Source organism: Cucurbita moschata, unplaced genomic scaffold (genome assembly GCF_002738365.1).
Source record: "Cucurbita moschata cultivar Rifu unplaced genomic scaffold, Cmos_1.0 Cmo_Scf00048, whole genome shotgun sequence".
NCBI classification, from domain to species: Eukaryota; Viridiplantae; Streptophyta; class Magnoliopsida; order Cucurbitales; family Cucurbitaceae; genus Cucurbita; species Cucurbita moschata.
The window spans coordinates 1,031,172-1,059,149 of NW_019268564.1; the positions used below are offsets into that span (position 1 = coordinate 1,031,172).

Consider the following 27,978-nt stretch of genomic DNA (forward strand, 5'->3'; position numbering starts at 1 on the left):
CCCCCCCCCCCCCCTTGTCTGTTAGGGGGGTCCAGTGTCCTTGCTAGCATACCGCTTAGTGTATGGCTCTGATACCATTTGTGACAGCCCAAGCTCACTGCTAGTAGATATTGTCTGCTTTGGCTCGTTACGTATCGCCGTCAGCCTTACAGTTTTAAAACACATCTGTTAGGGAGAGGTTTCCACACCCTTATATATAAGGAATGTTTCATTCTCATCTTCAACTGATGTGGGATCTCACAATCCACCCCCCTTGGGGACCCAGCATCCTAGCTGGCATACCGCTCAGTGTCTAGCTCTGATATCCTTTGTAACAGCCCAAGCCCACCGCTAGCATACATTGTCCACTTTGGCCCATTACGTATCACCGTCAGCCTCATGGTTTTAAAACATGTATGTTAGAGAGAGGCTTCCACACTCTTATAAGAAATATTTGGTTCTCCTCTCCAAATGAGGTGGGATCTCACAGTCTTACATACTAACCTGCTCCGTTGATGTATGGCTAAATCCGCCCGAAGATCCACAACTATCCATTGACAACAGGTGCTCCATTCTCTCCTCACCAAACTCTCTCAATCTGTTAAGTTCTGGCAACAAAACATTGGCAAGATCTGGCCTGTCTTTTCGTCTAAGTTCTGCACATTGAAGTGCTAATTTTGCAAAGCAAAGTGCTTGTTCCACCGGCCAATCATCCACAGCTGGGTCCAGAAAATCCGCCAAAGTCCCCTTCTCAATAGCTCGAGCAATTTGGTGAGCCAACCCCATGGGCGGCTTGGCTGTAATTAGTTGAAGCAACATGATACCTAATGAGTAGACATCAGATTTAACCCCAAGCATTCCAGTCTGTTGATATTCAGGGTCTATATAGCAGAAAGTTCCAGCGGCTGAAGTCATGTAGCATTGTGTTACATTTTCGGCCACGGCGGGTACAAGTCTAGCCAAACCAACGTCGCTTATTTTGCTAACATAATTGTAGTCTAGCAATATGTTAGCTGGCTTGAGATCACGGTGCACTAATGGCTCTGGTTTGGTCTGGTGGAGAAACAGAAGGCCAGTAGCAATCTCAGCAGCAATTCGAAACCGGTACTGCCAAGGAATAGCAGGGGTGTTCCCCTTTCGGAAGAGTCGATCCTCCAAACTTCCGTTCGACATGTGCTCGTACACTAGAATGCCATATTCTGGGCATGCTCCAAGAAGAAGTACCATGTTGGGATGCCTTATGCAACTCAATATATCAATCTGCATTTACAATATCTAGCTAAATCATTCACACTTACAAAATGATCCCAAAGTTGTTCTAAGTTCCTCACCTCTCGCTGAAATTGTTCCCTTCCTTGAGTCGCATCGGGGCGCAAAACCTTGACCGCAACCGATGTGTGATCAAGACGACAATGAAAAACAGGTCCATAACCTCCTTCCCCTATCTTCCGAGACTGTGCAAAATTTTCTGTTGCTGATTCAATCTCCTCAATTGTATATCTCCTGTATCTGATGTCACTTTGTGCAAGATTTTTCAATGCTCTTTGCATTTCCTCTGCTTCTTTAAGTGCTTCTATCTCTAGATTTTCTCTTTTATATGATTCTAACTCAGCTATTTTCTTAGCTGCATCAGCTGCTTCCATCGCCGCTCGGCATCTCGCTCTCTCCTGCTCTGCAATAGCCATTGCTGCTTCTTGTGCAAGCCGCGCCTCTTCTAGTTTCTGTTCTTCTTCACATCTCCAGTTATTTAGTTCCCTTGCCTATGTTGAAAACTTTATTATAACCCAATTTTGCATCTTAACAATGGAGAAATGACTTAAATCTATACATACATACATACATACATACATATATATATATATATAGATACCTTCTGCTTTGCTGTTAGTGCTTCTTTACAAGCTGTACTGTACATCTCCATAGTTTGTTTAAGCTCTAGCTTCAACCTCTTCATTTCAAGCTCTGCTTCATCCTGTGTGATACATAAATATTGACCACATTTAGATCATATCTTCACATTTCCATTCATATTCATATCTTTATCAATACATTTACGAAATCTATCGGCGAAAATCGAACCATTCATAATATAGACTGACCAAGTTCTGAGAAGAATAGGAAAATGATGTCCTGCAGCTCTCATCTGAAAGTGATGAGAAATCATTGAGTTGATTGTGGTCTGTCCATTTTGGTTTAAATGGTAGAGATGCAAAGCTTTGGTCTGAGCTGTTTGAATATTGCAGTGGGGCGGATTCATAGTCAAGTGCAACAGAAGAAGTACGATCCGTGCTTGGTCTTCCTGAGCTTATGAAGGATATGTCGGATTCTGACTCGGAGAACCCTCCACTATATTTGGAAATAGAAGTTCTATCCACTCCCTGAGATATTTCTGGCCTGATTCCATTTGCAATGTAAGCATCAATTTAGAAAGAAAGTCTATGCATATCTTTGGACTTCCATAGCTTACTTGATTGATTCATCTTGAAAATTCCGAGGCTTGAATGATGTCCTGTCTGCACACACGAAAATTAGTTGTGTGGTTTAACTTCATCCTTGGATTAGCAATGAGATGAAGTTGGTGTTGATGGGGAAAACATAACTCAAATTAACCTACCGAACGTGTAAAGGCCCAAGTTCACCGCTAGCAGATTGTTCTCTTTAGACTTTTCCTTTTGAACTTCCCCTCAATGTTCTTAAAACACGTCTGATAGGGAGAGGTTTCCACACCCTTATAAAGAATGTTTCGTTCTCCTTCCCAACAGATGTGGGATTTCACAATCCACCCCCCTTCAAGGTTCAGCGTCCTTGCTAGCACACCACCTCGTGTCCACCCTCCTTTGGGTCTCAGCCTTCCGCTAGCACATCGCCCAGTGTCTTGACTCTAATACCATTTATAACGGCTCAAACTCACCGCTAGCAGATATTGTCTTCTTTAGGTTTTCTCATTCAAGCTTCCCCTTAAGGTTTTTTAAACACGTCTGCTAAGGAGAGGTTTCCACACCCTTATAAAGAATATTTCGTTCTCCCCCCCAACATATGTGGGATTTCACAATCCACCCCCCTTCAAGGCTCAACGTCCTTGCTAGCACACTACCTCGTGTCCACCCTCCTTTGGGTCTCAGCCTTCTGCTAGCACATCGCCCAATGTCTAGCTCTGATACCATTTATAACGGCTCAAACTCACCGCTAGCAGATATTGTCTTCTTTAGGCTTTCTCATTCAGGCTTCCCCTCAAGGTTTTTTAAACACGTCTGCTAAGGAGAGGTTTCCACACTCTTATAAAAAATATTTCGTTCTCCTCCCCAACCGATGTGGGTTCTCACAATCCAGCCCCTTCGAGGCCCAGCATCCTTGCTGGCACACCGCCTCGATTCCACCCCCCTTCGAGGCTCAACCTTTCACTAGCAGATCGCCCGATGTCGAGCTCTAATATCATTTGTAACGGCCCAAACCCACCGCTAGCAAATATTGTCCTCTTTGGGCTTTCCCTTTCGAGCTTCCTTTCAAGGTTTATAAAACGCGTCTGCTAAGAAGAGGTTTCCACACCCTTATAAACAATGTTTCGTTCTCCTCCCCAACCGACGTGGGATCTCACAATAAACAATTCAAAAACAAATTTGTGAACTTACCATAATGAAACTACTTCATATGCCATACACAAAATGCTAGGAATTTAGTTCATCATGAAGAACAAACCTCTTAAATTAAACTTATGTTGAGGAGTGCCCGTTCCCTTTACGATCGGCTTCGATAACTTCTGCAAATGGTCTAGTAGAGGAGAAGCAGCGGGAGCCAAGCGAGTGGCATGTCTCACCGACGACACCTTTCCCTTTGAGATGACATATACAGTGCAGAAATCCGGTGCCCCTTTCGACACACTACTCCCCATGCTCGACGACTTAAACCTGTTTTAAATATCACAAATGGACATCATAAGAATTTGGACAAATTGGAATGAAAAACGCTCAACCAAAGGTGAATCAATCAAGATGACTACCTGATAAATCCATGTTTCGATGGAGCCCCAAGCACCAAGTTTTCGATCGCACTATACGAGACGTATTCAGTTAACGCTTTCACCACATCAGTATCTTCCAATATGACATCAAGGCATTGAATCTTCACAAACCAAAAAACAAGAACAATCAACATTAACAAACCCCTGCTCTATTCATTTCAAGCTCATTTGGTAGCACTCTTGTTTCTAGTTTCCTTTTTCTCGTGCCAAGGTGATATGAACCAAGACATCAATCATGCAATATAATCTTCAAAGAAGATGTGAGTAAAATATTGTCAAAATTATCCAAAGATGTTTCAATTCATGCCACATTGAAGAAGAAACAAGTTTCATTGTTATAAATTTTGGGTGGATCATAGTTTAGAGTTATATGTTTCTTTAATGTATTTTACATAGGGGTTAATTATGGCCATAAAGTATATGGCTAATTATGGTCATAAAATATAGTTACAACTCTAGGAATGCCTCCTTGAAGGTTACGGGTTTTTATTTTGAGACTATATAAAACCATGTATATTATCTTTGTAAAACATACTTGAAAAATGTAGTAAAATGAGCATTTGTGCTTTTTTTAGCTAATGGCTAAGTTTCTTTGCAATTCTATATAGTTTAGATTGCATGTTTAGAATCATTCAAGCTTGACATGATCAATCGTGCTTGTGAAGTGATTCGAACGCATGATCAATCGTGCTTGTGAAGTGATTCGAACGCATGATCAATCGTGCTTGTGAAGTGATTCGAATCTCAAACAAGTGTTCTTGCCTTAAGATATTTGATCAACAAGGTAATCTGAATATTACTTTCCCTTGGAGTGATTGTTTATCATTAGGGATATGTTTAGAATGCATGTTTAGAATCATTCAAGCTAAACATGATCGATCTTACTTGTGGAGTGATTCGAATCTCAAACAAGTGTTCTTGCCTTGAGATTATTGAGGGATTGTTGGGAGGGAGTCCTACGTTGGCTAATTTAGGGGATGATCATGCATTTATAAGTAAGGAATACATCTCCATTGGTTCGAGGCCTTTAGGGAATGCCCCCAGAAAAACTACGAGAGCTTATGCTCAAAGTGGACAATATCATACCATTGTGGAGTGTCGTGATTCCTAGCATATTCGATCAATAAGGTAATCCAAATTAAATTCTTATCAGAAGGCATTAAGTCCAAAAACACAGAAATCTAACCTAACCAGACATTCATATCAGAATCAGAAACAAAACTAATGAAAACATAGCAAAAAAATGCAATGATTCAACAGAAACTCACATCCTTACGAGTACAATAGCAATGGAAGGTGAGAAAAATGTCACGAGTCTGCATCTCGAGCTGCTGTTTACGAGGGGAATTACTGGCGAAACTGCCATCGCTATTACAAATAATGGCTCCCCCAATCAAATAAGCAGCCGCACTGGAAGGTCTCTGAACTACATGGATTAATATCACGGTTTGACCCTTGACGAGCAGATGCTCGGTGGCCCATCGGAGAGCATTTTGGCTTCCTTTTTCCCTATCAACGCCGATCGCCACCAATCCATTTCCTCTTCCGGCTATTCCTCCCTTTTTCGTGCCATTCACGCTGTTTCCTTTCTGCAGCCACATAGTTGAAATTTTGGTAAGCAACTAATTTGGTTTTTTGGGGTTTTTGTATGCATATTTACATCTATAGATATAGTGAGAGAGAGGAATTTAGTGCTACTTTCTCTCCCTTCGAAGGAGGGTCTGAAATTTTTCAGGGGAGTGCGCAAATATAGGATTTGTCTGAATGCCGCACATTTTATTGAGCAAAATTGACTAAGATCGCTATTTTTGGCATGGATTGTTCGCTTTCCCCAAAATGGATAATGTCAAATTTGAATTAGAATTAATCATGGTGTTCATTTGATTAATTCTAGTGTTTCCCTCAAATATTTGATCACTTTTTTGGCTTTTTGTATGCATATTTACCTCGCTCAAATGTTTATCGTCTATCGTCTATCATCTGTGTGTATCGCGACTATGCAATTTTAGATGTTTTTGCTATTTAATCGGTGATAGCTACCATACAACTTTGGATGTTTTTGCTATCTGATCAATGATAGCCACCACGCAACTTTGGGTGTTTTTGATATCTGATCGATGATAGTCACCCATAATTTTAATGAAGTACTGGGTTGAGATAAATCTGATATCATTACGTGATTGCCTACTAACTTTTAGTGACGTTCGGTTTATCAGAATTGATTCGCACATACTTCATATTTGTGCATGAAGTTAAGGTTTTGCAAAATTATTAACTTGGTATTAACCTTTTAATCTATCCTTCCCGTATAAATCCATTAAAACAATAGATGAAAATTTGAATTGTTGACGGTTTAAAACGAAGTGGTACCGATTAGAATACTTGTCTGGATTATGTTTGAAATAATGAAATTCAAATACATCGATCATTATATTAAAAATAACAAATCAAAAAGTGGATTAATCAATTGTAAAATTAATAACCCGAATTATTTAATCAATTACGTATTTTTAAAATTAAGATTTATCTTCATGATCCTCATCGATTTTAATGTCTAATATAATTTGTGACGGTTATGATTAGCATTAATAAATATCTAAATTAGTCAACAATGCATCTCGAAGTTAAATAATATTTTTAGATAAAAAATTACAATAATAACAATTATAGTACAAATAATAACAATTACATTACAAATTTACAAATTATATTTCATCTTTATAATAGTGAATAATGAAACATACCCTTAGCATCTTTATAATTAAACATCTATCTCTATTGTACCATTTAAATGAATTTTAAATAAACTTGTGCTTCTTATCTAAATCTTAATATTCTTACCAAAACAATCATATTGTGTAAGATTTTTTAAAATTTCAAAAATATCAATGTAGACAAAGACAATGCCAATTTTTTAAATACGTTAGAAAAAAACTTATTATAAACACAAGAGAGAAAGGTGAAATTGGTGCAATGAGCATCGTTGAAGTCACCAATGTGGTGACGTTATTAGTATCTAGGAGGTCAATTAGGAAGGGGTATTATTTTAGCTCCCTCCGCTCAACCTCAACTCGATGGGTCAAACACCTTTTAGAGTTTTCAATAGTGAACATTATTGAAACTGGTGCGGTGAGTACGGTTGAAGTCAATATGGTAACGTTATTAGTATCTAGGAGGTCAATTAGGGAAAGGGGTATTTTATCTCCCTCCGCTCAACCCCAACTCGATAGGTCAAACACCCTTTAGAGTATCCTTTGAAAAGAAAAGGTTTCAAAGGAAAAACACTTCACATTTCCTTTTTAAGTTAATTCACAAACTTTCCATCCCAACAATTCATACATACATATCACATTGAATTCAAATATACATTACATTACACTGCGAAAAGAAGATCTTAAAGGTACAAAGACTACTTTTATAACAGTTTAATAATTACAAGTGTATTTTAACCTAAAAATTATTATCTTAGCTATTAAACGGTACTTAAGTTGATGAGCAACAAATTATGCATTGTGAGATCCCACAATGATTAGAGAGGGGAATGAAGCATTCCTTATAAGGGTGTGGAAACATCTCTCTAGTAGACTTGTTTTAAGACCTTGAAGGAAAGCTCGAAAGAGAAAGTCCAAAAAAGACAATATCTGCTAGCGCTGCACTTAAGACCATGCAAATAGTATCAAAGACAGATATCGAGCAATGTGCCTTCAAGAACAAAGCATTTTTTATAAGAGTGTGGATGTGAAAACCTCTTCGAGGAAACCACTGGATCTAGTTCGAAGAGAGTGGTAGGTCATCGATTGCTGCATTATCGTAGAGAATGCCAATCAATATAAAGAAAATGACCAAGAAGACAAAGGCATGTGGCTTCCAAAGCTTTCCTTCTTCACTCGCTAAAAGTGGTAATTTCTATGATGTATGCTTATATCATATGCTTCCCCCACCTTATCACTACTACAAACACTAGATCTTTTTCATCTCTAATACTCTCCCACTTCAGCATCAAACTCCCATCAGTATGACAAATCAGACTGTCATTTGATTTACAAAAAGGAATTGGGGGCAAGTGACCTCATTTGCTTAAAGCAGAAACTGAACATCGTTGTCAACCGGGACCTTTGTTATCCAAAAAGTCGTAGTTTACTTTTCTCGGGGTCGATTAAAGGACATGGTGCCCGACCTTTTCGAACACTACGGATTTCTTCCAACTGTCTGAGGTGGAAAGTTGACAGGGGACTATGAACTTGGAGATAAGACTTGATAGCACAAAGAACTTCTAAAGGATCTGCTTCTATGGTAAGATTCTCAATCATGGACGAACTACCCTAATCAAAAGAGAAAGGAAGCTAGTAATCCCCACCTAATCTCACATAATCTTTGCTCAATCCAGTACAAAATTAGATCATGATATTGAACTTAGCATACCATATGTCAAGGACTACTACAGATTAAGATGCTGAAGTATACAATCCAGTACTTGCAATGTAAGGTCATACGGATTTTGTATATGCCTCAATAATTAGAAGGATATGAATTGTAGCTTTGCGTGGAATGATAGCGATGCCATAGTGTTAATAGGCATCGCCAACCTGGTTGATGTGGACACTATCCTATCTCTAAAGAGTTGATATTTTAGATATTTTCGAACCTAGTTCGTTGTAGTTTCTACCTAGTTTCTGAGAAAATCCACGTGATATAAATTCCACAGAAAAATGTCCCTATAGGACAAGAGATGCATGGACACTAGCATTTATCATATGTCTTGGACGCATAAACTCTTGATGAAGTATATGACAATTCATTATCAAAGCATAGTAGCAGAGTTCATAAAGTGTTGTAAAAGTGAAGGCCATTAAATCGATAGAAAGAACAAAATTTCACACTCATACGTCCAACTCTTGCAAGAAGTTTTGTGACATGTACTTATGAGTACTACGCATGACTCTTCAGGGAGGTACTGTCTGTTTAACGACTCGAGCCCACTGCTAGTAGATATTGTCCTCTTTGGACTTTCCCTTTCGAGCTTCCCCTCAAGGTTTTTAAAACGTGTCTGCTAAGGAGAGATTTTCACACTCTTATAAAGAATGCTCCATTTTCTTCTTCCCTAACCGATGTGAGATCTCACAATCCACCCCCCTTCGGGGTTCAGCGTCCTCGCTGACACCCATTCTCTTCTTCAATCGATGTGGGACCCCCCATTCCACCCCCTTCGAGACCCAGTGTCCTTGCTGGCACACCATCTCATGTCCACCCCCTTTGGGACTCAACCTCCTCGCTAGCACATCGCTCGATGTCTGACTTTGATACCATTTGTAACGACCCAAGCCCACCACTAGCGGATCTTGTTCTCTTTGGGCTTCCCCTCAAGGTTTTTAAAGCGTGTCTACTAGGGAGAGGTTTCCACACCCTTATAAAGAATGCTTCGTTCTCCTCCCCAACCGATGTGAGATCTCACGGAATACATATGCATAATTTATTTGATAGCAAGAAAGAAACGAACAAGTTGAGGCATTGTTTTTTTCAACTTGAGGGACCCGTGAGTCAACCAGATGAACCCACAGAGGCTGATTAATTTGTTGGCAAAGGAGATTAACAAAAAAACAAAAACAAGCCCCAAGATAGCAAGCAACTAAAGCAGTCGAAGTTCATAGCTTAAGCAAGTAAACTAAAAATGAAACTTAAAATACTTTTTTACTCGTAAACATACTACACGTTGCCAAGAACATGCCCAGCATCCATGAATTTGGTGCTTCATTTGATTAGAGGCTCAAGGATTCACAATTTGTCTTCAAATTTTTCCTTTTCTACAAATTTGTGCAAGCAAATGGTATGGTAGGCCAATATGTTTTGCATAATAAACAAGGCAAACCATGTGAGAAATTGCCAACTTCTTCACCTGATGTTTTCTATCCCTCTTTACTTTTCTACTTATCCATGATCCAATCCTTGACAAAATTTCTATATATAGACACACACACACACACACACACACATACAACACTCATTCAACGCCAAGCACATAAACAAGTACCATAACAAGTCCTTTGAAATCCATTTCAAAAGGCAATTCAAACCAGAGTCTCTACTTCCTTGTTCTAAAATCATACAGAGATGGGAGTCCACTTGACAGGAATAGCAAATGCAAAGCAAAAGCTGCAGAGAACTTTCACGGCAAAACAGGGGCTTGGATCGGCGGTGACGAATGTTCCTAAAGGGCATTTTGCAGTGTACGTAGGCGAAATGCAGAAGAAGAGATTTGTGATTCCGATATCGTACCTGAATCATCCATTGTTCAAGGATTTGCTGAACCTTGCGGAAGAGGAATTTGGATTCGATCATCCAATGGGCGGCCTCACCATTCCTTGCACCGAAGATTACTTCCTCACCTTAACTTCTGCCCTAAATTGTTCGTAGATTTGCAATCCCCTTCTTCTTCAGCCCAAATTTGACACTTCTCTGCTTCGATTTTTACTTCGGAGGGATTCAATCAAAGCTGCTCTCTCTGTTAATCTCTTAATTTTGTATCTTATTGATTGTTCTTCCTAATCAATCATTATTATTATTATTATTATTATTATTATTATTATTATTATTATTATTATTATTACCATTTCGAGTTCCAACTCTTAATTTCACCTCTTATTTATTTATTTATTTAAATAAAAGAGTTAAATTCTACTTATCTTAACTAATTAAATTAACTTAAAATTTTAAATTATCACAAATTATATATTATTTTTTTAAACCTATTAATTCAAAATATCTATCGCACTAAAATTTAGGTTAAGAGAACAACTCGAAAGACAAAGCTAGTGGAATAAAATCCAATACGATACAAAATTTGGAAAAACATAGAAAGGTCGTGACTCAAAACCTGAGGTAAATAAGAAAGATTTGAGTCAAAGCCAAAATCAAACCTCTTCGACCTCGACATGAGGTTCAAGCCAACCATATGATCGCCCTCTCAAAAGGGCATCCACCGAGCACGCCTCTAAAAAAACAACGAAATTATTAATTTAAAAATTATTATAATTCTTTTATATACAGAACACCAATATATCTAATAAATTGAATATTTCAATATTTCAATATCAATAACAATATTTTAAATATTTAAATAGATATTTTTAATTATTTATTTTGAATATTTTAAAAAAAATCAAAAGATTCATTGAAAATAAATTTTAGAAAATAAATTTGAAAACAAAGGAAAAGGTTGCTCCAAAATGTTTGCAAAATGGCACTATATTAATGTATTTTGGAATTATTAATGAAAATGAAATGATAGTGATAGAAAAATAATTATTATTTAATATTAGTTCAAAAAAATTCCATATAATTAAATAATATATTTTTCATATTAAAATTTAGGTTATGATTTTTTTTTATTATTAATTATATTTATTTACAATCCCTTAATTTATAGAAAATATGATAGAAATTTAAATCTATAATTTTTTTAATTATTGGAGACTATATTATAATATAAAATTTTTGAATTTTTAAAAATTATGATAATAGAATATTACGTTATATTTGTTGTCAAAAAATTACAAATATGTCAAATTTAACTCGTTCGTTTCTGTTTAAGATAAGACCGACCCTCTTTTAGCTCAATAAGATAGCCTACAACCATTAAAATAAAAATGCGATCCATATAGAAATAAAGCGTATAAAAAAGCGTTATTTCATTGGTTCAAATCTTATGAGATAAGAAAATTGCGGATATACTTTAAATCGAGCAAAAAACTGTAAAACCCTTTTTGTAAACACGTCAATGATTAGAGATCACTATCGTGGGACACATTTTAATAAATTATCAATTTTTATTGACATTTATTTATTTATTTTTATTATTCGGGATGGTTTGATTTTTTTATAATCATTTAATTTTTAGTTATATATTTTTTAAAATTTTAATATAATTTATTTTCTTGAGTTAAACTTAACCTATACAAATTTATATTTAAGTCGGGTTGAATTCATTATTTAGAAAAAATAGTTTGGATTGAAAAAACTTACAAATTGAATAATTGGGTTGGATCGAAAAAACGTCTCAACCTGATCTAACCCGACCCAATTCACGAACACGCTCGCTAGAAAATCACTCACCATAAATCTCAATTCAACTCATTCCAACTCAACTTACGAACACTCTTACTAGAAGACCATTCAACGTAGACGTACAACGTATTTAACTTTAGAGTTTCTGTGATTGAGTCACCGAAAGAACTGAGTGGTATACTAGAACGGTCGAGTGTGACGAGGACGGTTGGAGCTTTTAATGGAAGGGGCCGTGGAAGGCTGTCGCCTGACGAGCAGTTGAGTACTGGGAAGTTCATATACAGAGAATTTGGCTCGAGACAAAATACAAGGAGAAGAAGACGATGGCTCGTGGGGCTGCACCAATATCTCAAAGGTTCCGTGCAAGTTGCAGCAGAGCCATTATTGGGAGAGCCTTTGGCCTTCAATTTGCTGTCTTTTTTCAACACTACAACAACCTGTTTATGTACCATACTTTTCTACCCTTTGCCACCTAAGCGTCCTATGTGGATCCCGATGTTGAAATTTAGTGAACGGTAAGTACGTAAGGACAATATCTTTACTCGTACGAGAATCTTTGATTAGTACGATGAGAAAGTAAAAGGCACTTCGGACTTGCGTCTAAAATGGGTAAATATTATTAGAATTAGACTACTTGTATTCTACTTTTTAAAATTTGATCAATCGAATGAGAATCTATCATCTGTTAAGTCGGCCAACCGACCTAGTTATTTGGGTTGATATGTGGTCACAATTCACCCAACATGATCATCGGGCTATCGTTAGATAATGTGGCAAGGTGAGCCACTGAAAGGAGGAGGAGACAAAAGACAGTGTTCCAAATCTATGTCGTTATTGACCAATTATCGTGTTTTCCTCATTAGGAGAGGAGAACGTAAAATTAGAAAAGTCAATCCATGCAAACGATCAATTAGTTAAAGTATATATTCTTGAGATATTAGATATTCAAATCTTCATTTTAACCCTAATCTTTTCTTCATCTTTCTCTCACATGAGCTTCGTGGCAACGCCTTCCACTCAACACGCATCCCTCCAACGATGAAGATGGCAATATCAATGACCCATGGGACCCGCTACGTCCAACCTTCGACGAGGCTAGACGATGATTTCCACTGGTGCTCTGTGTCACAATCACACTCTTGCAGTAATGGGACAATGATTTCACAAACAACGTCGTCGTATGCTCGAGCCTCGAGTCACGTTTGAGAGAAATGTTTTAGAAAACGTGACTAAAGAAGTACATTGAAAACAATTTGAAACAAAACAATGTTACAAGCTAAAAACGATTAGGCAACGACAGCAACTTTGATAGCATATAACTTAGGTAGGAGGAAGAGACAACTAATCATATTTCCTATACTACATTTTGGGACATTTTAACCTTAGCGGATGTAGACATGATTTTGGTGAACAGTCATACAGTTCCATATTGACATATCGTGAAATATTAAAGACATTCTAAGATGAAAGTATGTAAAAGGGGTTTGAAACGGGCATGCGGCTAACACATCCTAGATGAGCATGAGTAGGACATCTGAACATGTGGCCATAGACAACACACATTAGACAAGCATGACCGTGATACTTTGCATCAGCATCTTCGGCGAAACTCACAAATTTCGAGGTTGTACAACGACTTCCCGTGGTTGAAACACGAGAAGGTGGACGGTGGACGGTGGGGCTGTACTACCGACAAAATCGCCAACGTTCCATGCAGGCTGGGGTAGAAGCATTGTATTATTAGCCATGAATTTTGGTGTCATTTCTTCTGCAACTTCCGATCCTTCTTCTTTCTTCAATCACATTCTATTTCTCTGTAGCAGATGAACACACCATGTACGACTCTTTTGTACCCCTACCCCATCTCCCCTCCAATTATTTTTCTGCCACCCAACCTAACACGGATCCCGACTTCAAAACTTTGTCGTTTACGTGATATATGAGTAAACGACAATATTATCTTGGTTAGTACACATGCATAGAACGAAGAAAGGAGGAAATGAGTAACTTAGCTTGTAGATCGTCTTCCGCGTCAAAGATGCACGTTTTTATTTGGTGGCTCAATCATAAGAACTCTATGGTTACCCGTGTTTTACTTCAATTCTATGTTGGGTGACCTTCTAAAATTTTTTTGGTGATGCATGTGAGTGAAGATAAAGCATTCTAGAAGGACTCATGTTGGTCAGTGGAGATAGTCTTCACTCGTAAGAAGTTAGAAGTAGATAATGTGAGCATGTCGGGGCTATCAAGTGTCAAATCCTAATCCGAATCGTGACATGGGTATGCATCCTGGAAGGACTCATGTTGGTCTGTAGAGATAGTTTTCACTTTTAAGAAGCAAGAAGCAGATAATGTGAGTATGTCGGGACCATCAAGTGTCAAATCCTGATCCGAATCGTGACATGGGTCGGTATAGAACATGCATCCTGGAAGGACTCATGTTGGTCTGTAGAGATAGTTTTCACTCTTAAGAAGCAAGAAGCAGATAATATGAGCATGTCGGGGCCATCAAGTGTCAAATCCTGATCCGAATCGTGACATGGGTCGTTACAAAACATGCATCCTGGAAGGATTCGTGTAGGTCTATGGAAATAGACTTCACTCTTAAGAAGCGAGAAGTAGATAATGTGATGTCGTAAGAGAATGTCAAAGCTATCAAGTATCAGTAAGTCCTGACGTGGCATACGTCGTGACAGGATATTTCAATGGGAGCTAAGGAAACACAAGACAATTACATAGCTGTGAGTGGCAGAAGTAGTACTAGAAAGGCCGTGTCTGGCGGAGGATTGTCGAAGTTTTTAATGTAAGGGACCGTCGCTGGGTGTGGCAGAGCCATTATTGGGCACCGAGTCTTGGTTCTCACAGCTCTCTGTAGCAGATGCTCACTAATCACATTCATTACACCATCATACACTTTTAGGTCTAGTTCGAAAAAGTTAGAGACCCTCGGTCAACCTCGTATAAATAGAAGATCACGACTCTAATGACATAGCTAATTTTTATTAGTAGTCTCGTAGACACAGTCTGTGAGATCCCACATCGTTTAGGGAGGAGAACGAAACACTATTTATAATAGTGTGGAAACCTCTCCCTAATAGACGCGTTTTAAAAACCTTGAAGGGAAACCCGGAAGGGAAAGGCTAAAGAGTACAATATCGTTCAGCGGTGGGCTTGGGCCGTTACATTATCTCTATTAATACAAGGCATTTTGGATGAAACAATTGTTCGTGTAAAATGGGTAGCTTTCAAATTTTTAGCATAGTGATAAAAAAGTAAAGATTTTTACTCATTTATCTCGGACAAATTCTGAGTATTAGAATAGGTATTGATTGATCAAAGATGTTAATGATAAGATCGAGATTCTCACTACTCATTTTGAGATCTTTTATAAAAAAATGACATGGATAACGAGTGAAGCTATAATTTCCGAGTAGGTCAAATCTTTTATAAAAAACGATTCATACGTAGAGCACGTTTTGAGTAGGTCAAATCAATCACAACTCGTTCTTTATCTTTCCAAAACAAGATGACCCTATTCAACTAAAGAAGATGGGCCAATGATATTTGAAATAAAATCGATTCATACTATAGATAAAAACGTGTATTGAAATGTGTTATCTTATGCAAAGTTCAAACGCTCGGTCGTGCATGGCGAGATTGTCGGGGCTTTAATGGAAAGGGACCGTCGCAGGCTGTCGCCCTAGGAGCATTCGAGTAATGGGAAGTTGATATACAAAGAATGAAGAAGGTTTGTGGTTGTGGTTGGTTAGGGTTAGGGTTAGGGTTACAAAAGTACAGACAAAATTTCTCCCATTATTACTCCTCCTTTCTCACATTCTTTTTCTCTGTATCAAATGAAGATGAATCGCTTTCATTCAATCACACAACCTGTTTTTGTACCATATTTTTGTACACTCTTCAATTATCCTTGCCACCTTAGCTCACGCGGATCGAGCGAAGAAGAAAGGAAAAGACTGTTATACCCTCGTAAAATTGTCTTCGATGCTAGAGGCAAGTTAAAATGGTGTGTTCGGTGTAGTAGATTTAGAAACTCGAGATTGATTCAAAAGGTTGTTAAAGCTGTTAAAAAGAGATTCACAATCGTGGAACTTTTAAGATTTTTCTAGTACGTTTACCTCTTATCAAATTCTCTCTTGTTATGGTAGAAGTTCGTCCTTTCTAGGGTTCGTCTCGATGTTTAGACCAAACTTCATCCAAGCTTTAACTAGTTAGGGCTTTGAAGAGAGTCAGAAACTCAAAGTTCGTCTTTCTAAGAGCTCGTCACGACATTTGGACTAAAGTTTTTTTCTTGTAAGAGTTCGTGAGATCCCACATCAGGGAACGAAGCATTCCTTATAAGTTGTGGATACCTCTCCCTAGTAGACACGTTTTAAAACCGTGAGGCTGACGGCGATACATAACAGGCCAAAACGAACAATATTTTCTAGTGGTGGGTTTGGACTGTTATAGAGTTCGTGAGATCCCACATCAGGGAACGAAGCATTCCTTATAAGGTGTGGATACCTCTCCCTAGTAGACACGTTTTAAAACCATAAGGCTGACGACGATACATAACAGGCCAAAACAGACAATATCTACTAGTGGTAGGTTTGGACTGTTATAGAATTCGTCTCGTGCCTTTTAGACCTCTAGAGAGTTACAACCCTAAAGTTCGTTATTTCTAGAACTTGGTTCAAAGTTGTAGGGTTAGATCATTGGCTATCCTCTCCACTTGAGCTCTTCTAGGTATTGGGAAAGAGATGTTGATCCATAATGTCAAGTTGGGATGTAAAGTCAAATCTACTAAGGTCCTTCTCCTATTACCCTAGATGCTTTCTCAAAAGTGGTGGACAAGAATGGAGTCCCTATTACCATCTCTTTATAATCTAAAGTCTAAAGGGATTAAACTATAACGTGCAAGTTGTATAGCGTGCAAGGAGATAGAACCGGTAGAGTCCCTATTACACGGTATGATACGTATTGTGTGCCAGTGCACTTCATGTCAAATGAGTGTGAAGTATCAGTTTTTCGAATTCCATTATTCAAGTGGAAGATAGCTAAACTTATTGTGCATGAGAATCTTTCTTAAAAATAATGCTTTTGATAATTATATGGTCGTGTATGGTTCGTGTGTAATAGTTCAAGCCCAACGTTAGCAGATATTGTCCGCTTTAGCCTGTTACGTATCGTCGTCAGCCTCACTGTTTTAGAACGCGTCTACTAGGGAGAGGTTTCCACACTCTTATAAGGAATGCTTCATTACCCTCTCCAACCGATGTGGGATCTCACAATCCACTCCCTTGAAGGGTCTAACGTCTTTGTTGGCACACCACCTAGTGTCTGGCTTTGATACCATTTGAAACAGCCTAAGCCCACTGCTAATGGATATTGTCCCCTTTAGCCCGTTTTGTATTGTCGTCAACCTCACGGTTTTAAAACGCGTCTACTTGGGAGAGGTTTCCACATCCTTATAGGAATGTTTCGTTCCTCTCTCCAACTGATGTGGGATCTCACAATCCACCCCCTTGGAGGCCAACGTCCTTGTTGACACACCGTCCGATGTCTGGCTTTGATACCATTTATGTCTAAGCCCACCACTAGCAGATATTGTCTGCTTTAGCCCGTTATGTATCGTCGTCAACCTCACGACTTTAAAGCACGTCTACTAGGGAGCAGTTTCAACACCCTCATAAGAAATGTTTCGTTTCCCTTTCTAACCGATGTAGAATCTTAGAATCCACCCCCTTGAAGGCCCATAGTCTATGCTGACACACCGCCTAGTGTTCGGCTCTAAACCATTTGTAACAGTTCAAGCCTACCACTCTTGTAATGAATGTTTAGTTCCCCTCTTTGGTTATTAAGGAGCTCGACATTTTTGTAAAATTTTATGAATTTTATAAAAATTTGATATAAATTTTAACTATAAAAAAGAAAGATTAAAAGAATCATGAGATAATGTTAAAAGAGAATTACAAAATAATGTGAATGTCTTCTTTTTCATCCCTCCTAGCCCTAGCGAGGCCAAAGGCGATGAACTTTAATGGAAAAACTAGGTGACCATCACAGCGGTTTCCAAGCTCACGTGGGTCCATTCTCCTCCTAGTTGTGGCTTTGGATAATACCACTGTATGGTAAAAACCACAATCCAAAACCCCCCAATCAGTTCCATATAAATTCAACACCATTTCGAGCTCAAACTCATCCAAATTCGAATATTACTTCCAAATTTCTCCTTTGAGACATTTCCTCGAACACTTGGCGTAATGGGTATTCGTCTACCGGAGATCATTCTTCACGCCAAGCAAATTACTCACCGGCAAATTGGGTTTGAAGTGATGAAGCACCGACCGGCGTCATCGGACGTTCCGAAAGGCCATTTCGTGGTCTATGTTGGGGAGGACGAAGAAGAAAGGAAGCGATTCGTGGTGCCATTGTCGTACTTGAAGAATCCTCTGTTTCAAGAACTGTTGAGTAAGGCTGCTGAAGAGTTTGGATTTGAACATCAGTTTGGTGGGATTACGATTCCTTGCGCGCAGGATCATTTTCTCGGTTTAACTTCTCGATTGAACACACCCATAAGCTGAAACTGATCAGAAATGAAAACCCATTTGCCTCCAAAATGGTAGAACACTGTAAATTAATCGATGATATTCTTATATTTGTGTTTTTTATAAATGGGTTTCTCCAACTGTAAGGGAAATCATTGATGTATTCTTTTTATTATTGATTCAAAGTAAGTTTTGAAAATCCTCCTCCGTTTAATTCAATGTCTGAATCAAATGATAATTTATGAACCGTCGCCATGTTATCGGTCTCTTTTTGTTCATCTTCAAACGCCATGTTTGCATCTCACACCGTTTGATGTTTAGGAAACTGAACAGAGTAGAAATTTTGGTTTCGATAATATAAACCATCTGCTGTTCGTCACGGGCTGTGAAGTTTTGATTCTGTGTTGCAAACTAGAAAGCTGTTTGAGTGATTCTCTGATGATGGGTTCTTTGATATCAAGAACTCTTCTGTATGTAAACACTCAGTTCTTTGGTTGTTCTTTCTTTCTGCTTTTCTTCCCCTGTTTTTTCTCCTGATGAAGGCTTGAATTTCTGTTTGAATCTGATAGAATGGCTTTTGGGTATGTTTATCCTGCTTATGAATGCTACAAGATTGTGGAGAGGAGCCCATTAGAGATGCTCCAGCTTTTATTTTGGTGCCATTTTTGGTCTGTAATGGATGCCCTGTTCTAGCATCTTGCTGTTTAATTTGATTCAACTAATAGCAGTGTTCAATGCTTTCTTTTCAATGTTTGTAGGATCATAGTTGCTTTGCTTACAGTGTTGGAGAAAGTGGGAGACCCTTTGATTTCATGGTATGCAAATGTCGCTCATTATCTGTACTATATAACGAAATAGAAGTATTTATAGGCTTAATTTTCAAAAACGGTAGGGTTGGTTATCGAACACGTCATAAGTTTTCAACTTCTGTTTTGCTTTTGATGTTTGAGAGAGTAAGAAACTTGGGTTTCGGGGGCTCCTCTAACTTTGGGAGGCTTTGTCTACCCGAACCCAACAACAAAGTTTTGAGTTATCAAGTTTTCGACTTGAGGCTTGAACTGAAGAACGTGTTCTAAACCCAAGCATAAGAGTACCCTTGGGGAAATGCTTACGTAGTTTCATCATGGTTATTAGACACAGCATAAGTTTTCAACTTTTGTTTTGTTTTCGATGCTTGAGAGTGAGAAACTTGGGTTTCGGGGTCTCCTCTAACTTTGGGAGGCGGTCCACCCGAACCGAACAACAAGGTTCTTAAGTTATTAAGTTTTCAACTCGAGGCTTGAACTGAAGAACGTGTTCTAAACCCGAGCATAAGGTACCATTGGGGAGATTCTTATGTAGTTTCATCATGGTTATTAGACACATCATAAGTTTTTAACTTTTAGAGGCTTTGTCCACACAAGCCGAATGACAAGGTTTTAAGTTATTAAGTTTTCAACTCGGGGCTTGAACTGAAGAACATGTTCTAAACCCGAGCCTAAGGGTACCCTTGGGGAAATTCTTATGTAGTTTCATCGTGGTTATCAAACTGAGCATAAGTTTTCAACTTTTGTTTTGCTTTCGATGTTTGAGAGACTGAGAAACTTGGGTTTCGGGGCCTCTCTAACTTTGGGAGGCTTTGTCCACCCAAACCGAACAACAAGGTTTTTAAGTTATTAAGTTTTCAACTCGAACATGTTCTAAACCCGAGCATAAGGGTATCTTTGGGGAAATTCTGATGTAGTTTCATCATGGTAACTGGGCTTTCTAAATCTTTGTTGTGAAGGTTGCCGCTGTACAATGAAGCAAAGCTGGCATTCTTCGTATATCTTTGGCATCCTAAAACAAAAGTATGCATTCAACATCTTAAAGAAGCCTCTTTATTCATTCCATCAGATTATATCTAACTGAGGGGTTTGTTTTCAGGGAGCAGCAAGTATGTTCGACTTCGTTCTTCGACCATTCATAGCGAAACACGAAGCGAAAATCGATCATTACCTGGTCGAACTAAGTCTCAAGACAGCCGATATCACAACCTTGTTTTGGCATAAAACAACAAGTTGCAGCGAAACGACGTTACTCGACTTGCTGCATAATGTTTCGTCTCTGCCTACGTCACAGACTCGTCGTAATCAGGTACTCAAAGCTTCTCCAAAACTCTTGGACATGGAAAGAACTTGTCCTTGAAATATGTTTGTTCTGGCAGAATCTCAAGGATGAAACTGAATTGGCAGCAGCAGAGGCAACAGAACCTGTATCAGCTATGGAAAATAGAGTTGCAGATGACTCGAACAACAAGGTAAGTTTTAATGAACTATCATCGAAACCGAAACGTCGAAAACGGCGATTTTCGAGCTTGTTTTGTGCCAAGTGAGTTTGAGACTGCTGTAATATTAACTAACTTCTGAAAGAGCAGTAGGACGTGTTTGTTCTATTTCAATGATCATTTGCTTTGTAACAATTAAATTATACGAGTTAGATTGAATTGATTAGATTGCTCGAGTTTTTTTTTTTTTTTCTTGATCATCCATGAACTCGATTCAATCGAGATGTATTTACAACCCGAACCCAATCCTTAGAACCCATTCTCATAGGGAGAGGGACTAGAGAATAGAGACCATAAAGCATGTGAGGAGGTGATTAGATGAGGTAGTCCACTAGGGATGAAGACATCATAGATAATATGAAGTTGGCAGCTTTTCTTAGATTTATGTGGTTGTGAGAAAAGTCGAGCAACGATACGTAGCCTCAATAGACCAACACGAGCGAACATGTCTCCTGTGACTTGGTGGTTACGTTGTTACGAGTCCTTTTAGTATGTTAAGAAAATTTTCAAAAGGTTCTTCAACATAGACTTACTCCGAGTAAAAAACATGCTTATTTATGAAACTCATATGATTGAGCCACCAGAAAGGAAGGTATATCTTGTTAGTATAGGCGGTGACTTTCAATTATTTTAAATCTTTCTTAGCTATCTTACCTTCAAAATCATTCTCATTCGCATGTGGTCTCAGTTAATTCATTACGACAATGACTTCAATATCTAAAAAAACCTCCACACGGGATATTATCCACTTTGAACGGGTTTTTAGGTTTGAACGCCATTTATTTTTATATCAAAAAATATATAAAACAATAATAAATAAACTTTATAACTACTTTGTCTCTCAACGCCCTAAAAAATATTATTACTGTTAGTTTTGAATGAGAACGGTTAATACTTTGTTTCCACTATGTTTAAAAGTTTTATTAATATTTTTTTTTATATAAAAATAAAATAAAAAATAAACTTCAAAAATCCTTTTAAAAATTTGAATTTATTTATAAAAGAATTTAAAAAATATTTTTACTTTTAAAGTTTAAGAGAATTATTAAAAGAATATTTTTATTAATTTAACCTATTTTAAATATTTATAGGCTTTGACACGTGATTGGTCATGTGTAAGAGAAGTAGTCGGAGCGGGTCGGTCCAAAGACAAAACCGACAGGCGACAACCGTGAAAAAAAAAATTGAAAAAATGAAAAGGGCTTTAATGGTCGGGTGTCGGGTCCAACCCGCTTACCGCCCCACGTGTCTCGACCACATAATTACTAGTGGCCAACAATCCCTACTCTGTATTGTTCTTTTCTTTGATTTTGCCTAGCTTCAATAGGGGCAAAATAGTAATTCTACATATATTTATGTATAATTATAAATTTGGCAATTATAATTTAGAGAAAAATAAATTTTATTTTCTATAATTTTAAAATTTTTAATTTTCATAAAATAATAAAAATTTAGTTTTACCAAATTAAAAAATATAGGTTTATAATATCTCAAAATATCATTTTTTTTTAATTTAAAATTTTTAAAACTATAAACTATATTTATGTCTTAATTATTATTTTAATTTCAATATTTTGTCATTGAAGGGAACAACGTCGACCCACGCCTGACATCTAATGCTATCATTAGTTATAAAAGAAGGCACCAAAGACGCTCGTCTTGTAATGCTCACTCACATTACGTCTAGGTCACAAATAGAGATATACACAGGACGGGACTAGGACGAGGAAGACTAACGTTCTTATCCCTACAAAATTCTTCATTTATTTGTATGAGAATCAAAGGCGATTTCGTGCAAAAATATATATATATATATATATATATATATATTGAAAATATATTTATATTAAAAGAATAATTTTTATGGGATAATGTAATATTTGAGATCTGAGAGATATTTGAATATAAATTTCAATTAAATCCACAAATTTGAAATCGGTTTAAAATGGATAGAAATTGAGACACACGTTCATCATCTCCGGTGCTAACGTAACAAATCCAGAGAGGAGGAGAAGAAGAAACAGGAAGAAATTGGTAGCAAGTTGTTCATAATCTGATAATCAACGAAGTATAATCAACCAAGTTGATCGCCATTGCCAACAATCTCTCTCTCTCTCTCGCTCTGTTTTTCACAAGATTCTCGGCAAAAAGCTTGTGGAGTTCACAAGATTTGAGGACTCAAAAGTAGAAAAATTAAATGGATTCTGCTTCTTCACCACCATCTTCATCATCTTCCCCACTGAAACGACCTACTGGACAGGTTCTGGACGGTTCAGAAATTATGGAGTTGGTTGGCAACAACCACGTCTTCTCCTCTTTCGTCCACCATAAGTTTCACGAGCTCGACACCGACAAAGACGGCAAACTTTCCCTCCAAGAACTTCACCCTACCATCGCCGACATTGGTGCCGCTCTTGGCCTTCCTCCTCCCGCCACTTCCTCTGGTTCCGACGGCATTTACTCTGAGGTTGCTTGCTTCCTCCCTTTCTCTCTGTTTTTTTTTAGGTTTTCACTCGATTCCGTATCGTCTTGTTTACTGTATTTTGTGCTGAAATACTTGGATTCCTTCTTGAAATTCTGAATTCAAATTGGGGAAAAGGACAAGAACTGTCCGTTTGTGTAGTGATTAATCTAATTTGAATGATTGATCTAATCTGAATTTGTTTTTTCATTCTACCTAAACTCTTGAGAAAGTGATGTCGGTGATCTCATGATCATTTTGTCCACTACTGAATTTGAGACCACCATTATTAAATTGGAAATAAGACAAGGAGATTGATACAAGATTTTAGTGGGTTTTCTTTGTTTCAATGCTTCATGTTTATGTCCAAAAGTGCACTTGCAACCGTTTGCTGTGATATACGAATCTATACCATTTGGTCTACGTACCAAAATTGATAACTATATACGCTCTCTCTTTAGTTCTATGTCTCTTATCCTTAGGAGGTCCTCCTCCCCTAGTAGGTTTTTTTCGAAAAACTTCATTTGTTCTGGTGTGGATGGTAGACAAGCCTATATTTCTTAGTTTCAATAGAACTCCTTTACGAGCGTTATTTCTATCTACTATTATCTCAAAATAATCAGGACCAAACCAAGAAAACTCCACACGTGTAAAATTATAGATCTCCTTTATGATGAAACAATTCTCAGTAGGATTGTATGTGTATTTTTTATCTTGTGAATTTTTAATTGTTTATTGTGTAAACAAGACAAAGATCCCATTTCATTTTACTTCAAAAGCTTTGGACCGCCCAAATATTATAATTATGGTGATGCATGATTATTGCTTTTTTATATTTTCTTTTAGTGCCTGCCCTTCACAAAGATTACTTTTAACTTGATGATTGTGATGATGATCTAAGCTTTTAGTGGGTATTGATGACCTTACTTTCTCTTCTTGGTTTATAGTTTTCCATTTACAGATAGCTTTGTGAAGTATCCAACCTCTGGTCCAACATGGCCGGTGGGTTCATTACAACATTCTGGTTTCTTTTTGAGTTCCTTTTTTGACTTTTTCTTTCATTCTTGTTTCTTTAATCTTCATTTACAAGTAGGAATCTATGACGAGTGCTTTGAAAATCATACCCATTTTCTCATTAACACTCTTAGAATTGTCAACATCTTGCATCATTGATAATAAAGCAAGTTTCCTGCTCCAATAATGAACCAAAAGAAGTGGATGATCTATCTATAAATAGTTAACGTTTTGTTTGATCAAACTGTTCTTGTTTTCTCCTTGTATTTTGTTGCCAAAATGTATTGCACATATTCTGAGTTTCCTTCCTTGAGTGTTGAATGTCAAGTATGTGTTCTTTAGTGCAGCAATCAGTTTCTATTGTTGTTAGATCATTGAACTCTGATAATTTCTGCTCTGGTTGGGGTTTTTCTGGGTGGTATGTAGGTAATCAATGAGTTTACTCATGGATCAAGAGAAAAGGTAAGCAAGACTGAGTTTAAAAAAGTTCTCTCTGATATTCTGCTAGGCATGGCTGCCGGGTTGAAGCGAGATCCCATCGTTATACTTCGGATTGATGGAGAAGACCTCCTTGAATTCATTAATAGCCCTGCTTACGAGCCCGAGATGATCGCCATTTTTTCAAAAATCGAGCAATCCGAAGAAACTCCTCATGATAACATTATTAAAGCTTTTCAAAATCTTACTGTGGAACAAGGGATGCCTCCTCCTTCAGACTCCTGGGTAACTATTTGAATAGAACCAATAGAACTCTGTTGTTTTTGTTCTTAGCTGTCCTGTCACTGATAGCATCAAAAAGCTTAATGTTTCCGGTAGTTCTATGATTGAGTTTGTTCCATCTTCTCGTTAGGTTATGAGCGATATCGTCGAACCAGCTCTCGAATCGTGTGCTCTAGGTGAGAATTGGAGCAAGCCTGTCTCACAAGAGACCTTCCTGTTGGAGTTCAAGAGAGCTGCTGAGCATGTGGCTCAACGCCTTAAAGAACAGCCTGTTATTGTTGCTCACAGTGAAAACACCTTTGATGGGAGTGGCATCAGAAGATTGTTATCCAACAAATTTGAACTGGACAAGGTAATATCCGCTACTTGGCTTGATTAAGATTGTTCTTGCATCACGTTCAAAACTTCATATGTCATTGTTTGATCTGGATGCAGTCGCTTAATACGGCACTTCAGAGTGTCCCAAAAGATAAGACTGGGAAATTGCCAAAGGAACATCTGCAGTTGGCGCTCGATTTGGTTGCTCCGTTAGCCGGTTTACCGCCTTTAGGCGCCCTCGACGAGGTTACGAAACAATCAACAAACATCACTGACATTAACAAGCTGATAATTTAGTGACACTGAAACTAATGTCTTGTTCATGGTGTCAGAGCTTCTCTTTCGTAACATGTCTTGTTCTTTACATGGTATCAGAGTTTCTCATTCTTAACATGTCTGGCCTGTATAATCTAATCTGTGCAGATGGACAAGCTGGTTGTTGATGCATTCAAGATGGTAGCTGCGGATGACGGGAAGGCGGTTAAGGAAGACGAGTTCAAGAAACTATTGACCGAGATTCTGGGGGCAGTGATGCTGCAGTTGGAAAGCAATCCAATCTTAGTGTCTTCAAATTCTGTTGTGCATGAGCCTCTAGCCTGTTCTTCTACACTTTTGACACCATCATCTTAGTAATCCATTATAAGGTAAAGGAAAATGACATAGAACTGTATAAGTTATCCTAATATGGGGAGCTAAGGCATGAATTGGCTCCTTCTACAGGCTATAAAATGATGCTCCCTCGAGTGAATGAATGTATCAGATTTGTTGTATTATGTTATAAACCATACTTTGTGTGTATGAGAGCATTTTAGATTCTCACCGTTCAAGGAAACCAAATCAAAACTAAATCTTTCGTAGATCTTATGGGATTAAGTTTGAACGATGGACTTATTAAAAAGAATTTTTAGGGTACACGGGTTGAGATGAATTTTTTTTTAGACCAATTCGAAATTTGTTGGTAGCTCGAGCAACCTTAACAGAGCTCAGAACCCAGGTCAACCTCCTCTTTTTGGATTGGATTTCGTTGTCGGGTTGTTTTTTCAATTATTAAAAAAAATCCTACTTATTCACAATAAATATTACATGAATAACAAAAATCTTGTAAAATTCAAATATCGAATATCTACAAATTATAATACATCATTACCATCCGTTACAAACATTAAAAATCCTGTTCCGTGTTTTCAATTTTCTCGGATATAAAAATTCAACTCTCGAACTGAATCAAATTTTATGTTTTTCAAAAAATCAACTCAATCCAATAAAACCTTTGTAGTTTGAATTAAATAGTCCAAAGTAATCGGATTATCACATCACGAAACGTCTTGACCCAGTTAAACAATATCGAACCCGGTTGAAATGGATATACTCCAAAGAAGTTTGAGTAATATGTCGTCAATTTATTGGCTCTCTTTTGGGTATAGATTATTAGAACCATTTACAGAAGTCAATAAATAAACGATTACGAGTACAGAAGTCGATAAATTTACTAATAGTTATATCGATTTAATCCCTAAACTTTTGTATGTTATCGGGTTTCAGGTTCGAGACCCAATTAAAAATAAACAACTGTGAATAAGTACAAAAGACAATAAATTCACATCGTACTTCATTGTGTCGTGATTTTATTTATCGATAGAGTCGTGTCGAATAAGTTATAAAAATAAGGATGGTATATGAATTTGAATTGAACTCTTTTGTTGGTGTCACCTAATATGGCCAATGTTTTAATGTTTCTATCTCTTCAAATTATTATTAAATATTTTACTTTATGAAATCAATAATTTCATTTCCACGTCAAACACTGTCCCACGTGTCAACTGCCGTCCACGATTACGAGTCTCCGCGACACTCCAACCTATCAAATCTCTCCACGTGTCTCAAGTTTAATTAGCTCGGCCCGCACTTTTAGAAAATGGATTTCCACGTGGCAATTCCTAGTACACTCATTTTAAGAATATTTTCACATTTTGATTTTTTTTTTTTAAATTACACTAAAATTTTAATATCATCAAATTTATTTTTTTTAATTTGATTGATTTTCAAATTAATCACTAAATAATTATACAAATTTCGCAAAATTTTAAAATTAAACTAGATATAATTTTTTTTTCTTTAAAATTTATTTAAATACATATTTTATAATTTATTAAACACGAAAATAATAATAATATAGTCGATTTTTTAAATAATTTTTTAATTTTAAGCATACCAATTAAAATTGTATTTAAATTGATTTTATAAGTGTTAAAAATATTAATTTAAAGATATAGTTAAAATAATTTATATATATAAGATTTGTTAAAAGTATTTTTCATATAATTATCGATTAGTTTTACACTATTATATACTATTTTAAAAAAAAATCAATGAATCGGACCACCGTTTTTAGTGGATAAATTTTTTTCTTAGTACCATAAATAAAGTATCGGGATTTGAATTTTTTATACTAAAAGAGTTAGTATATATCAATTAACGCTAAGCTACGATCATTAAAGCTAATTTCTCGATCTAATTCATTCTATTAAAGGGTTGAAAATTTTAAAGTTAATTT

General features: G+C 37.1%; 4 protein-coding genes across 10 annotated transcripts in view; 3 read left to right on the forward strand and 1 right to left on the reverse strand.

The window, feature by feature from the left end:
* Positions 1-10,459, reverse strand: part of LOC111435261 (U-box domain-containing protein 52-like) — an 11,568-nt gene extending 1,109 nt beyond the window's left edge. Inside the window, exons 1-9 of the mRNA XM_023072685.1 lie at positions 10,271-10,459; positions 5,266-5,586; positions 3,977-4,098; positions 3,676-3,884; positions 2,447-2,492; positions 2,079-2,373; positions 1,850-1,951; positions 1,311-1,739; positions 484-1,239 (exon numbers count right to left, since the gene is read on the reverse strand). Of these exons, the coding sequence (XP_022928453.1) occupies positions 484-1,239; positions 1,311-1,739; positions 1,850-1,951; positions 2,079-2,373; positions 2,447-2,492; positions 3,676-3,884; positions 3,977-4,098; positions 5,266-5,586; positions 10,271-10,333 (2,343 nt within the window). The 5' untranslated portion in view covers positions 10,334-10,459. The remainder of the gene's footprint in view (positions 1-483; positions 1,240-1,310; positions 1,740-1,849; positions 1,952-2,078; positions 2,374-2,446; positions 2,493-3,675; positions 3,885-3,976; positions 4,099-5,265; positions 5,587-10,270) is intronic.
* Positions 10,460-18,174: 7,715 nt separating this feature from the next.
* Positions 18,175-18,716, forward strand: LOC111435269 (auxin-responsive protein SAUR21-like). Its single transcript, XM_023072704.1, has one exon. It carries the CDS (start codon positions 18,322-18,324, stop codon positions 18,640-18,642), a length of 321 nt encoding a protein of 106 aa, XP_022928472.1. The 5' UTR covers positions 18,175-18,321; the 3' UTR covers positions 18,643-18,716.
* Positions 18,640-21,091, forward strand: LOC111435268 (putative HVA22-like protein g). Of its 2 annotated transcripts, none has more exons than XM_023072703.1 (5): positions 18,640-18,680; positions 19,365-19,421; positions 20,372-20,435; positions 20,512-20,721; positions 20,792-21,091. In XM_023072703.1, exons 1-5 carry the CDS (start codon positions 18,655-18,657, stop codon positions 20,957-20,959), a joined length of 525 nt encoding a protein of 174 aa, XP_022928471.1. In that variant the 5' UTR covers positions 18,640-18,654; the 3' UTR covers positions 20,960-21,091. The 2 variants fall into 2 exon arrangements, with proteins under 2 accessions (XP_022928471.1, XP_022928470.1); XM_023072702.1 differs by lacking the exon at positions 18,640-18,680 and adding an exon at positions 18,815-19,274.
* Positions 21,092-22,838: 1,747 nt separating this feature from the next.
* Positions 22,839-26,251, forward strand: LOC111435264. Of its 6 annotated transcripts, none has more exons than XM_023072695.1 (6): positions 23,308-23,378; positions 24,320-24,374; positions 24,813-25,109; positions 25,237-25,458; positions 25,542-25,670; positions 25,848-26,251. In XM_023072695.1, exons 3-6 carry the CDS (start codon positions 24,897-24,899, stop codon positions 26,052-26,054), a joined length of 771 nt encoding a protein of 256 aa, XP_022928463.1. In that variant the 5' UTR covers positions 23,308-23,378; positions 24,320-24,374; positions 24,813-24,896; the 3' UTR covers positions 26,055-26,251. The 6 variants fall into 6 exon arrangements, with proteins under 6 accessions (XP_022928458.1, XP_022928464.1, XP_022928463.1 ...); XM_023072694.1 differs by having other exon boundaries at positions 23,311-23,378; positions 24,895-25,109; XM_023072690.1 differs by lacking the exon at positions 24,320-24,374 and having other exon boundaries at positions 22,839-23,378.
* The last annotated feature ends 1,727 nt before the right edge of the window (positions 26,252-27,978 follow it).